This window comes from Rutilus rutilus, assembly GCF_951802725.1.
Source record: "Rutilus rutilus genome assembly, chromosome: 6".
Taxonomy (NCBI): domain Eukaryota; kingdom Metazoa; phylum Chordata; class Actinopteri; order Cypriniformes; family Leuciscidae; genus Rutilus; species Rutilus rutilus.
The window spans coordinates 2,004,672-2,019,217 of record NC_140214.1 but is presented as its reverse complement, the minus strand read 5'-3'; the positions used below and the strand labels follow the sequence as shown (position 1 = coordinate 2,019,217).

The following is a 14,546-nucleotide window of genomic DNA, read 5'->3' as shown; positions in this document are numbered from 1 at the left end:
TTCCAGTCCGACCGGGAGTTATGCATCCTCAGCCGAGCTCAGTCATTGTAGTACTCAACTGAGCGAAGAGTTCGGCGAGCGAGAACTTTATGACGAGAACGACTCGTACCACTCCTGCCACTCGTCTGTGTCCTACAGCAAGGGCTCGCCCGACTGGGACGAGACGCAGGGGGTGTACAGTGACGAATGCGCCTACAGCAAAGACGGAGGCGAAGAAGGTGCCGTTTATGAGGAAGATGCCGATCTGTACGCAGAGGAGGTGGACATGTACGAGGGTGAGGAGGACTTCAACTACGAGGATGAAGATTTGTATCCGCCGGACGAGGACCAAGAGCTTCCGTTCACTCCTACTCCATCCAGCACTGCCCAAACGCTGGATGTCCCATCAAGACCTCCTTTGGAGAAACAGTCTTCGCTTCACCAACAGCAACCATCTCAGATCTCCAGCCAACCTCCAGTTCAACCATCCAATCAGACGCAACCCCAACCTTTAGCCAAACCCCTAAACCAGCAAGTTCCCGCCCCCCAGCAGCCACCCCAAAAACAACCACCACCCCAACAACAATCCTCAGGCCCGATCCCTTCCGTTCAGTCTTTCTTCGCCATGGCTAAGCCATTGACTGCCGTGTTTGGGTTGGGTGGATCAACTCCTTCACCAACTCCTGCACCAGTATCTCAATCCCAACCTCAACCCTCGACAACACAATCCCAAACTCCAATGCCTCAACCTCCCGTCCAACAGGTTCCTCCAACTACAAACAAATCCCCTGAGCTGCCCATCCCTGTGCCCATAACCAACTCCAAACCTCCCGCACCAGAGCCTAAACCTCCAACCCCAACAGAGGAGAAACTGCCCACAGAGCCAGAGCCACCAATGATGGAGGAACCTCCACTTCAAGAAGAGGATTTCCCCATGGAAGAGCCTCCAATAGAGGAAATAACGATGGAGAGCCCCCCTCCATCTCCTCCTTTTGAAGAGGAGGAACCGATTCCCGAACCTGAGAGGTATCACGAATATATCTCAACACCTTTGGGTTTTCAAAACTGAGGGATAAACTCATTCACCAAAACTAATGGTATAGTTGAAGTATAGGTTTATCTTGAAGAAGTGACAGTGCAAAACTGGCCCAAAATTATTTCTGTGCTGGTCCAGGCTAGTTAAAGTCACCATGAAATCAAAATCAACATTTCTTATTCTTAATCTTGTGTGCGGTATTACACTATTTATTATAAATAATTTTTGTTTACAATTCACGTGCCTCGTAATCTTTAATTAAAATAACTTCCCCACCTTCTTGCAACGACATCAGTTTCTTGATGATGTGTTTACTGGCGCAAAGCCAGTGCAACCTGTCACTCACATGAGATCGACCAATAGCAAACCACAACCATCCAGCCATCCAATTAATTCCCACGGACAAAATCAAGCATTTTTTTTCTTGTTCCAGAAGCCGTTTCACTCGGATATACGTCACAATAGGGAAGAAAATGTTACTGGTAATGCTGATTGACAAAGATAGTCTTGGTAAAGATAAAAAAAAACTTCTGAAAACAAGCCGGCTTAACTGGTTTCCCAGCCTGGCCAACTGGTGTTTACCTGGTTTGGATGGTCAACCAGCTTGACCAGGCTAATAAGTGCCCAAAACCCCATTAAAACCAACTAACCAGATCAGCTTGGCCAGCTAAAATGAGCATACCACATTTTTTGGAAGATTTAAAAGCTGTTTTAAGGATATTACGCCTGGTTTAGATAGTTAACCAGCTTGACCATTCTAAAAAGTGCCCAAAACCCCTTTAAAACCAGCTAACCAGATCAGCTTGGCCAGCTAAAATGAGCAAACCACATTTATTGGATGATTTAAAAATCTGTTTTTAGGATATTTCACCTGGTTTGGATGGTCAACCAGATTGACCAGGCTGATAAGTGCTCAAAACCCCTAAACCAGCTAACCAGATCAGCTTGGCCAGCTAAAATGAGCAAACCACATCTATTGGAAGATTTTCTAAGCTTTTTAAAGGATATTTCTCCTGGTTCAGATAGTTGACCAGCCTGACTCCCAGCTTGGCCAGCTAAAACAAGCTAATTGGATATTTTAAAATCTGTTTTAAGGATATTTCACCTGGTTTAGAGCGTTAACTAGCTTGACCAGGCTGATAAGTGCCCAAAACACCCCTTTAAAACCAGCTAACCAGATCAGCTTGGTCAGCTAAAAATAAGCAAACCAAATCTATTGGAAGATTTAAATGCTGTTTTAAGGATATTTCACCTGGTTTGGATGGTTAACCAGCTTGACCAGGCTGATAAGTGCCTAAAACCCCAATAAAACCAGCTTGACTCCCAGCTTGGTCAGCTAAACAAGCAAATTGAATATTTTAACAGCTGTTAAGGATATTTCACCTGGTTTAGATTGTCAACCAATGGCCAAAGTGAACAAACCACATTTATTTGATGATTTAAAAGCTGTTTTAAGGATATTTCACCTGGTTTAGATAGTTAACCAGCTTGTCTTCCAGCCTGACCAGCCGATCAGTGTAAAAAACCCTTTAAAACCAGACCAGCGTGGCCAGATAAAATGCACAAACAACAAATATTTATGCAAGCTAGTGTGGTTGCATCCAAGACAGAGAATTGTTCGATTAATTTTGGATTATACATGCAAACGATCCTGAATGTCTGTGCAGTGAACCGGTGAACGAGGAGCCGAAGGAGCCGGTGGACCCGGCGGTCAGAGCCAAAGAAAACTGGCTTCGACTCTTTGAGAAAGTCCGACGACAGTTGCAGGAGGTGAGAGAGTTCACTAGACTTAACCATCTGTAGAAAGTCTACATTATTGCGCTATTGCCGGACGCCTTGTTTTTATGCACAATTTACACAACAATTCCTGCTGCTCTTGTTTCATGTGTGTAGGAAAGTGCCAATCACAACCACAAAATGCTTTGAAATCAGAATGACGTCCGGAAATCAGAATGGACCCAATTTACTTTCTGAATACATGTTCCTGGTGTTATTCTGAGCAGATTAGTGCATGTTATTCATGAGAAAATAGATGGTTGTCCTTATAATCTTTCCCTTAAATCAAGCCTCCACAATCCACCGCAAACTCACTTTCATTTTCTGTCATTCAAGAGTTGAAGTAAAATGGGTTGCAAGCACTGTTTATTTTTAAACCTCCACACATTTTCTGCTTTATGCTTATGATGCGATGAAACGCCATGCACTCTAACCGCTGTCATGATTATTTTGCAGTTTGCCACGTCCTCTTTGCTTCTTTTTTGTGTGCGTTATTCTGTTGACTCTTTATCCTTTTGTTTGTCTGTTTGTATCCCGCCGTTTTGTCGTCTTTCCAGTCTCTTTTCATTGCTTTAGCGATTTGCATGTTCACTCAGATGACCCATGATGGGACGAGACTGTCAGGTGGGTCCGTTGTTGGTTGTGTGAAACGTTTTGTGGTGGTTTTGTGTAAGTTGTTTTGATAGTTTCAGAAAGGCCATTAGACACCCATTAAAAATTACATTTCATGTTTTCACTTCAAACAGTGAAATATCGCAAAAATACGGGTTCGCTGCATGAGATCGAAGTTTTTTTGTCACAATGTCATCAACAAAACAAATGAAACAATTCTCAAAAATCGAACTAAAAAACTATATTTTATTGTATACAAGTTGAGATGTTGTTATAGCTGTGAAAATACTTTTCTTTGCAGACTTTTATTTTATTTACCTTTTGAAATGAATACACACTAACGTTCAACTGATATGGTTTTGTTGATGGCCGAAAATAGAAAGGAGTGTGACTGATATAATTGGTTCTAAAATAGCTGAAATATTTACTGAACAATCATTCTTCCAGTATCATTAGCAGAACGTTCTTTTAAAGTTATCTGGTATTTATAATGTTCTCAAAACGCTAGCACAAAAACGTTTGTACATCTTTCATGGAACGCTTTTTTCCTGGAACGTTTTAAATGGACGTTCATGTGATGTTTTTTACTTGTTACTTTTGAATGTTCTCTGAAACATTAAGTTATGTTATATTATATATATTTTTTTATATTTTATTTAACGTTTATTTCAATGGTTATGGTTTTGCCATGTTTGTGGTGAATACAGAAAACATTTGGACTCTTTGATCAAAGCCAATTAGCTAATAAAACTAAACTAATCAGCTAATAAAACTAAATTACAACTAATAAAACTTTCTCTTTCTCTGTCTTTCTCTCAGGCACGAGGAGAGACTCAGTCCCTGTGGTTTGGTAAAGGAGGGTAAGTCAAAGTCAAACCATAACCCTAATCTCCAGTAGCTCTGTTTTTAGTGCAGTCAACGAGCTTGACTGTAACTCGACGCCCTTGCCTCATTTAGTATGCGTGGTTCTATGAATATGCAAATGAGCCCCGCCTCCACTCACTCACTCAGCTCAGAGATCCACTGGTTGACGATCACACGTTGATCTGATTGGTTACAAGGTAGTTTGTGACGTCAGAAACAGCAGCGATTTCAAAGCGTGTTTTTGAGACTGTCTTTGGTTCACTGCAGTTTTAAGGAGGAAATACTCAGCAATGCTGTCGACTTATGAATTTACACATGGTTTGTCTTAAAGCATATTAAAAACACCACATAGACACATAAACTACATTAAAAGCTTGATTTTCACCACAAGGGGACTTTAAAAGTCTCTTTTTAGCCTGATTAAATAAGCTCTCCATAAAACAAGACTCACAATAATAATAATTAAAAACAAAACACATTTCATACAGATACTTCATATTTAATGGCATTAGATGATTTGTAAACTGCATTTAATAGATAGACTTTCACTAAAACATTTTAAATTGGTTTGTAAAACAATTCTTAAATCAAGATGCAATCAAAGGTATACATTTTTTTTTCTGGATTTTAAAAAAACAAATCAAAATTAAGTGAGTTTGTGATTAAAACAAAAAAAATATCAAACAAGACAATCATTCGAAATATTTGCTCTCGTTTTCAAGCATAAACTCACTTTTATTCTTAATATCTTCAGTCATTTTGCTTCTCCAGTAAATGCATCTTGATTTAAGATTGTTCTGTGAAACAAGACAGAAACACTGAGGAAGAACATCATTTGTTTGCAGGGTAATCTTGATGAAAAACACTGATGATGAAGCAATGATGGGTCTGCTTTATTGCATGCTTTCGAGGAAGGGAAATTATTTTTCATGCATCATTATGCTTGTGTTTATCTGTGAAGGATGGGAGGAGCACTGTACAGCATTGACAGCATGCCTGATCTGAGGAAGAGGAAGACCGTGCCTCTGGTCAGAGATCTGGTGAGAAACACACTGCACAAACTGAAGATGTTTGTGTTTCATCTGCACTGAATGAACTTTTTTTATAGGATGGTTTGCTTTACTGGTTCCTAATTGAAAAATATATAATCTTTCACAGTACTTACAGTAAATATCTAAACATTCTTAAATCTGGAGAAACAAAATGACTTAAGATATGAAGTCTTGTTTTCTGAAACAAGAACACATCTCTGCCAGCATAGCATTACATCAATTAGCACAATGCTAGCATGTTTTAACATGTCGCCAGCATATTTATAGAATTAATTAGCACATTACTAGCATGATTTACCACATTTGTAACATGATTTAGTATGTTGCTAGCATTTTTCTATCATGAACTAGCACATTGCTAGCATTTTTTAGCATGTTTCTAACATGAATTAACATGAATTGAATTTTAACATGTTGCTAGCATGTTGTTAGCATGATTTAACACATTTGTAACATGGTTTAGTATGTTGCTAGCATTTTCCTCTCATGAATTAGCACATTGCTAGCATGTTTTAGCTAAAACATGTTAAATTATGTTAGCAATGTGCTAAAACACGTTAAAAGACTTGTACAAATTCATGGTAGCAACATGTTAAAACATGCTAGCAACATTTTAAAACATTCTAGCAGTGTGCAAATTCGCTATAGAAAAATGTCAGAAAGGTGCTAAATCATTCTAAAAATGTGGTAAATCATGTTAGAAAAATGCTAAAACATGCTAGAAACGTGGTAAATCATGCTAACAACATGCTAGCAAAATGCAAAACCATGCTAGCAATGTGCTAATTCATGTTAGAAACATGCTTGCAGCATGCTAAAACATGCTAGCAATGTGTTGATTCGTGATAGAAACATGCTAGCAACATGCTACATGTTAGAAATGTGTTAAATCATGCTAGAAAATGTTAAAACATGCTAGCAACATGTTAAATCATGGTAGCAACATGTTAGCAAAATACTAAATCATGCTAGCAATGTGTTAATTCATGACAGAAACATGCTAGCAACATGATAAATCATGTTAAAATGTTTATTCATGTTAACAACATGCTATATCATGGTAGCAATGTGCTAATTCATTCTAGAAATATGCTAGCGACATGTTAAAACACCCTAGCAACCTATCTATCTGGTTTCCGATACACTGTATTGCCTTCAAAAACTTCAATCATTAAGCTTTAAAACTACTTCAAATTCAAACTACCTTCAAACTTCAAGTTTTTAAAACTTCTTCAAACTTTCTGTTCGCAACATCAAAGTTTGTCTTGATTAACCTTTTTTATATAGTTTTGTTTTTTGCAGTGGAATCACAATACACTTTAGTAATTAAAAAGTATTCATTTTATATGTTTGTCAGTGTTTTATTATTACAGGTTGTAAAACCTCTGCATATTTATTGGCTGTTTGGGTCGCATTAGTTTCTCTGTTAAGATCATTTAAATGTGAGTAACAGTCTTTTATCTTGCTTTCTTTGCTTCTGCTTTCTGGATTCAGGCTATGGTAAGGATTTGTTGTAATTATTCTAAATTACTGCACCATTGTTTTTCTTTTTGCAAATACTGTCGACACCAGTGTTTTATTGTCCACATTTTTATGGAGCCTGAAAGTTTGTCTCAGAGGAAAGTTTGCTTTGGATTTTTCATTAAGTATCAACTTTGTCTTTTGGAACTTTGTTTCTCAAATTCCTTTGAAGAAATAAATCAAGACACTTCGATCTCTTCTAAAATACTCTAGGATATGTACAAAAAAAAAAAAAATCTTAGGAGAAACATCTGAGAAGTCTGTGTGTAATCTCTGTGTGTTCAGTCTTTAGTGCAGAACTCTCGTAAGGCTGGAATCACGTCTGCCATGGCCTCTAGTACACTCAACAATGAGGAGCTGGTAAGTAATGCAAGTCTCTTTCACCCGATTAAATCTGACCAGTCTTTCTATTAAAATTAAAAAAATTATATTTTTAATTTTTGTCACTTTTGTTTAAAAGTAAAGGCTCTGCTGCGGGTGAAATGTGTGCATTCTGAACCCTTAGAAAAAAGCATTGTCTCTCGAGTTTGGTGTGTTTTAGTGTTGTTATTGGTAACTAAAACTGAAACTATAAAAATCGTTTTCAGATGTAAAGCTGAAATAAAACTTAAACTTTAAGTTTTAAGTTTTTGGAAGTAACACCGGTGCGTTTGTGCTCCTGTAGAAGAGTCACGTGTATAAGAAGACTCTCCAGGCCCTGATCTACCCGATCTCCTGCACAACCCCGCACAACTTCGAGGTGTGGACGGCCACGACGCCCACCTACTGCTACGAGTGTGAGGGTTTGCTGTGGGGCATCGCTCGCCAGGGCATGCGCTGCTCCGAGTGCGGGGTCAAATGCCACGACAAGTGCCAGGACCTGCTCAACGCCGACTGCCTGCAGAGTGAGATTTTAATGCTAATGTGCCCTATTTTAACGCATGGTCTAAAGCGCATGGTCTAAAGCGCACAGCACAAGTGCACTTAGATCGTGTCCGAATTCACTTTTGCTAGTTTAAAGGGACAATAAGTAGCTTTTTAGGTATTTTATTATCTAAAATCAATATTTTTATTCATAAATATGCCCTCAATGGTGTACAAATACCTATGCCAATGATCAGACTAATCCTCGTAAACGAAGAATTTATTATCTTTATATACATGGGACGGGTAGGTCCACGGAGGCTTCCATGTAGTTCCGCCATCTTGAAAAACTATAATAGCAGAGAGGGACAAAAAGTACTAGGCCAACGCGTTTCCACAACGCGTTTTCGTTCAGAGCCAGCGTCACGTCACTGAAGCCAGCAGAAGCGGAGGAGCAGAGCAGAGAGAGGCGCTTGTCACTGCCGCGGCAAGTTTAAAAGGCTGCACTGCACGGTTATTTATACACCGTTCATTCATACATACATATGAGTCACAGGATAAGGAGTCCTCGTCGGCGAAAAAGTCCAAAATAGACCGTAAAAGGAAACGTGACCGGAGATTACAAAAACAAGGGTTAATGTCGGGATTGCTAATGCAGGAGAAAGCTTTCAAAACAAGAGATGCTGAAGTTGCCTGCTTTCTTCTCGACAGGTAAGTCAATGTTACGGTCTTAATTACAAGCTTATTTTGCATTGCTTGGTTGTGAACTTTATTATATAGATAGTAGAACATTTATAGTTATATCTATTTATCTATTCTATTCATAGTAAGTTAAACAGGCTCTTTGATGAATAGCAGCTATTGAGTAAAGTAACGTTAGAGAAGGCACGGATGATGATGATATCTAACAATGCACGTACTTAAAAAATATAACGAATAAAGGCGGCATTACTACTAACTACCATAGTTAATGTTTTTCACAGTCAGTAATTTATACTGTAACATTCTTTTTTTCGTTGATTCAAGTTTCAGTTTGTTTTAAATAACAAACCTGTTCACCCGAAGAAAAACTCGAAGTGCTATTATAAGACATCCTGTCATAGCTTTTTGGTACATAACGTCTACCGTAGATGCAACGCGCATTTGAAAAAGTGAGGCGCTGGAGAGCATTATTCGTTTGAATGCAAAATACAGTTTCACCACTAGATGGGGGAAATTCCTACTTAGTGTCCCTTTAACGACGGGACAAATGGTCGGTGAAAAGTGTGAGATTTTAATGCTAATGTGTTTTTTAGGTTCTGCCATTGTGCAATAGCACCATACATATATGAGGATGGGGGGTAACTTTTTTTACCACACTGTAAAAAAAAAAAAAAAATTGTTACATTTACGGTTAAAAAAACCGGCAGCTGTGGATGCATGAAATTTACCGTAAAAAATACGGTAGCAACATTTTAGGTTTTACAGACTTAACTTAAATTTACAGTAAATTTTTTTTTATTTTTTTTTGATAAAGGGCCCTATTTTAACGATCTGAGTGCATGGTCTAAAGCGCACGGTGCAAGTGCACTTAGATGGTGTCTGAATCCACTTTTGCTAGTTTAACGACGGGACAAATGGTCAGCACTCCTGGCGCATGGTCTAAAAGTGTTGTCCCTATTCTCTTAATGAGTAATGGGTTCGTTATTTACATGGATGAATTTGCAAGCGGAAAGACTGAAATCGTCTCTAGAGAGGAAACGGATCTGCTCGTGCGCGAGATTAAAGCTGTGTGTGTGTGTGTGTGAGGTTAAACCGAGACCATCTACGAGACAAGCCAGATTCTACCATATCTTTATGTACACAATATTAATCTTTTACATTGTAATCCTTTTATTTTTAATATTTGGCATGTTTGTGTCCTGCTGCGCATCCCTGTGTGTGTAATAGGCAGTGTGTACGCGCGTTGTGTACTTTATAAATACTGCGCCATTGACTTTAGACCAGGTTTCAGTTGGTCAATGTCTCAGTCTATTTCAGTTCCTCAAAATAGCAACATGCCAACAATGCGCCTGAACACACACCTCGTTTTCAGACCAGCTTTTCAGATGGGCGCAAATGCATTTGCTATTTAAACAAAGTGGTGCAGGATGTGAAAATGAAAACTGCGTCGGGCTGAAACTTGCAAAAAAAAAGCATTGCGCCAGGTGTATGATAAGGCCCAATGTTTTTTAGGTTCTGCCATTGTGCAATAGCATCGTACATATGAGGATGGGGAGTAACTACATTTACCGGGCAAAAGTTTTATTTGAATATATTGCTTCTTTAATTACTACGTGACAACTAGCAGTCATAAGAGTATTCATTGACTGTTAGGTTAGGGTTCAGGTTAGTAGAATAAGTTGACATGCATTTGCAAAGTTACTTATAGTTAGTAGAATGTTGGGAGCATCAAAATAAAGTAGATATTAAGCACAGTCTATTAAAGTTGCGATGACGTTTTTGCCTATGGGTGGTTCAGAATCCTCTCGGATTTCATCAAAAATATTTTCATTTGTGTTCCGAAGATAAATGAAGGTCTTACGGGTTTGGAACGACATGAGGGTGAATAATTAATGACCGAATTTTCATTTCTGGATGAAGTCTGCCTTTAAGTCTGTCTAATGATGTGCCCAAGATCAGTAGTGAGTCATGAGGACAGATTTAGCACACAAATGACAAATGAGTTTTTTTTAGATTGACCATGCTTTAAAGTGCTCCTGTTACGCTTTTAACCTTTCATGCAGTGTGTAATACAGCTGCTGCTAATATAGATCTGCAAAGTTTTAAAGATCAAAGTACACGTTATTGTCTCGATTCAGAAAGAATCGATTCTGAACTGGAATTGATACGGAAAATACCGACGTCATCGTTTGAATCACTGTGAATCAAGTGTTGAAGAGCTGAAATCCAGATATGCATATAGGCATTTGGTTTTCGACACGTGCTGTAAGCGGTCGACCAATCACAACAGACTGGGCCGTCTGACCAATCAGAGCAGAGCAGCTCTCAGAAAGGCGGGGTTTAGAGAGACTGGATCTTCAAACGGACCGTTTCAGACACTGAGAGAAAAATCTGACACTTGGATGCATGTAAACCTGTTGTCAACATTAGGCACCTTAAAAATTGCGTAAATGGGGCACTTTAAATTAAGATCTTATAGCTAGACAAATGACTGGAAAATGGAAAGTTTTAGAAAGTTTTAGTAAAGTTTTTCTTACACTCCGTTCTCTGAGAACCTTCACATTATAGAAATTGAGCTTGTGTAAGAAGCTTTGTGCAGTCATTAGTTTAGAGCTGATGTTGTTGGATGTGGCCTTCAGGAGCGGCTGAGAAGAGCTCGAAACACGGAGCCGAGGATCGAACGCAGAACATCATCATGGTCCTGAAGGACCGCATGAAGATCCGTGAGCGCAACAAACCTGAGATCTTCGAGCTGATCCAAGAAGTGTTCGACATTCCCAAGCCGAGCCACGGGACTCAGATGAAACAAATCAAGCAGAGCGTACTGGACGGGACGTCGAAGTGGTCAGCCAAAATCAGCATCACAGGTGAACTCAGAATTACACTTATCAGTATAAATGAATCAAAAAGATGCATGAAAATATTTACATGTGTGCATCTGACTGATGCTTTTATTCAAAGCTACTTTACATTGCATTGAAGTTATACGTTTGATCAGTTCATGCATTCGCTGGGAATCGAACCCATGACCCATGAAGTCATGCTCTTGTGTTTGAGAAAAAAAAACATGAAATATAATGTATTTGCATCATCTTAATAGCCGTCTGTAAAAGTATTCATTTCTTTCTGTCAGTGGTGTGTGCTCAGGGTCTTCAGGCGAAGGATAAGACGGGTTCGAGTGACCCCTACGTCACCGTCCAGGTGGGGAAAACCAAGAAGAGAACCAAGACCATCTACGGCAATCTCAATCCCATCTGGGACGAGAGCTTTCACTTGTGAGTGCATGAATGAGGTCGTCACAGATAATATTTAAAGCAAAATATGCAATCAAAATTAAACTGTTTAGTGTCTTAAATTAAAAATTGGTCTTATTGAATGATTCATCAGTGCATGTTATTCTGATGGAAAAATGTGTTGTGTTAAATCAATGTTATTTTAAAAACATTGATTATATTGTTAGAGTTTTTGTTAATATTTTAAATTACATTTTATTTTTTTATTTTTTGTTTTCAATTGGTTTTGTCATTTTTATTAGATTTTTTTTAAAAATATTGTCTGTATAGTTTTTATTAAGTAGTAACACTTTACAATAAGGTTCGTTAGTTAACATTAGTTGACCTGCACATATACAGCACTTTATTAAAATCTTGTGAACATTAGTTAATGCACTGAACTAACATGACCTGACAATGAACAGCTGTATTTTTATTAACTAACATTAACAAAGATTAACAAATACAGTAACAAATGTATTGCTCATGGTCATTTCACATTAGTTAATAATGTTAACTAATGAACCTTATTGTAAAGTGGCCTATGAAGTTTTTAATTCGATTCTCTGCTTCTCCGGTGTGCAGTGAATGTCATAACTCTTCAGACCGGATAAAGGTGCGCGTCTGGGATGAGGATGATGATATCAAGTCTCGTGTAAAGCAACGGTTCAAGCGCGAGTCTGACGACTTTCTGGGACAGACCATCATCGAAGTGCGAACGCTCAGTGGAGAAATGGACGTCTGGTACAACCTCGGTGTGTCAAAGTGATTGTATACTTATTATAGAAGTGGCTTCGAGCGACATCTCTAATGAATATGATCTTGAGGGAATTATTAGACCTTCTCTCTCTCTCTCTCTCTCTCTCTCTGAACAGACAAGCGCACGGATAAATCGGCCGTATCAGGAGCGATCCGCATGCACATCAGTGTGGAGATTAAAGGAGAGGAGACTGTGGCTCCGTACCATGTTCAGTACACCTGCCTGCATGAGGTACATGCAAATATATATATAACCTTGTTAACCTTGCACACAAGCAGATCTGTGTCCTCACTAGAGAAGCATTCAGTTTTTCCACTTGCTAATTCTTCATGTAAATAGCGAATCCGCCATGACGCAAGCGCAACTGGCTTTTAAAGGGAATGGGAGATGAGACTCTGATTGGTTTATTGCATGTTACGCCCATAACACACCCATTACTCATTAACAGAATAGGGACAAAACACACCCATTACTCATTAAGAGAATAGGGACGACCCTTTTAGACCATGCGCCGGGAGCGCCGACCATTTGTCCCGACCTTAAACTAGCAAAAGTGGATTCGGACACGACTTAAGTGCACTTGCGCCGTGCGCATTAGATATGCGCTTAGATCCTTTAAATAGTCAGTTAATTCCTGATGGTTAAAAACTTTAAAAAAAGTAAAAAAGTAAAAAAATGTTGCTGAATATTTACTTTCACTCAGAAATGCCACTTTACAGTTGTAAACAGTATTTCATCAAGCGTTTTTTATCTGTTCTGTGTTAATAGTGTTTTTGTCGGTTGTTTTATTTTTGACGCGTTACACACAGTGGCTCCTCCCACTTTGAAATCTCATTAGACCAAAATGACACCACATATTGCATATTAAAAATCATATTAATTCTGATTGTCAGCGAATTTGTAATTTTGCTCAGAATATTCCTCACTTTTTTTGAGGTAAGAATTATGCTGGAAACCAGTGTTATTTTAGTATTATTTATACACTATTATAGCTATTAAGCAATTATAATAGTTTGTATTGTTATACTTTATTTTTTGTTACATCTTTAGTAATTTTGGAATGTGCTTCTGTCAGTTTTAGTAGGTTTTTTGTCTTTTTAAATCTTACTATTTAGGTTTAATTTATTTTTTATTTAAGTTTCAGGTTGAATTTTTTTTTTTTATTATTAATTAGTAATTTTTGTGCTTCAACTTCAACTTATTTCAGTTATTTGCCATTTATGTTTTGTTTTTTCATAACATTTTTAATCTAATATTTTTATTTTATTTTATTTCAGCTTTATTTCAACTAACAAAAATGTTTTTAATAATTTTAGTTAACGATAATAACCCTGCTGGAAACGCATTGCTCACACCTGATTGGGACGTAAAAATAAATCAGTGTAATCGGTGCATTGAAAATTTTGAAAAAATATTAATAATAATAAATAATCTTTAATAATAATAATAATAATTTCTTAACCCATTTTGCTTTGTAGCACATCTTCCACTACACCACTGAGAAGCAGAACAGCGGCGGCGTGAAGATCCCAGATGCCAAAGGCGATGACGCCTGGAAAGTGTACTATGAAGAGACGGCGCAGGAGATCGTGGACGAGTTCGCCATGAGATATGGAGTGGAATCGATCTATCAGGCCATGACGTAAGCAGAGTGAACGAAGGAGTGAATGTAGGAACTTGAGTGTACAAACAAGTGAATGCATGAAAGAGACCCTCAAAACTGCAAATGGGACATATTCTGGAAATAAGGATCAAAATAGTATGTGAAACTCCTAAAAGTGACATATTATGCCCCTTTTAACAAGATGTAATATAAATCTATGGTAAAATTTCAGCTCCAAATACCTCCCAGATCATTTATTATAGCTTGTCAAATTTGTCCCTTTTTGGGTGTGAGCAAAAACATGCCGTTTTTGTGTGCGTGTCTCTTTAAATGAGCTGCTGCTCCGCCTCCGTTCAGAAGAGGGCGGAGCCTTTACACAAGATTCAGATAATATTATAATAAGATCCTCTTCATACATCAGAGGGGGAGTGAAATCTGATCAGTCTTTTTTCCAACATGCTGATGGCCATGCAAAGTTTTGCATTCTCTTGAGAAACTGCATTCATTAATTGCGGTGTGTCTATCT

The 14,546-nt window shown here is 38.2% G+C and overlaps 1 protein-coding gene across 2 annotated transcripts in view; it reads left to right on the top strand.

The window, feature by feature from the left end:
* The window catches only part of LOC311292254 (protein unc-13 homolog A), a 75,230-nt gene that overhangs the window by 35,001 nt on the left and 25,683 nt on the right, over positions 1 to 14,546 (top strand). For both annotated transcript variants that reach the window (XR_014627699.1, XM_084411869.1), the window contains exons 10-20: positions 7 to 1,005; positions 2,683 to 2,785; positions 4,223 to 4,263; positions 5,229 to 5,307; positions 7,126 to 7,200; positions 7,505 to 7,724; positions 11,025 to 11,252; positions 11,519 to 11,660; positions 12,243 to 12,412; positions 12,533 to 12,648; positions 13,896 to 14,059. Coding sequence is in view for 1 of the 2 variants with exons in the window: in XM_084411869.1 (XP_084267995.1) it covers positions 7 to 1,005; positions 2,683 to 2,785; positions 4,223 to 4,263; positions 5,229 to 5,307; positions 7,126 to 7,200; positions 7,505 to 7,724; positions 11,025 to 11,252; positions 11,519 to 11,660; positions 12,243 to 12,412; positions 12,533 to 12,648; positions 13,896 to 14,059 (2,337 nt within the window). In the remaining variant the exon portion in view is untranslated. The remainder of the gene's footprint in view (positions 1 to 6; positions 1,006 to 2,682; positions 2,786 to 4,222; positions 4,264 to 5,228; positions 5,308 to 7,125; positions 7,201 to 7,504; positions 7,725 to 11,024; positions 11,253 to 11,518; positions 11,661 to 12,242; positions 12,413 to 12,532; positions 12,649 to 13,895; positions 14,060 to 14,546) is intronic.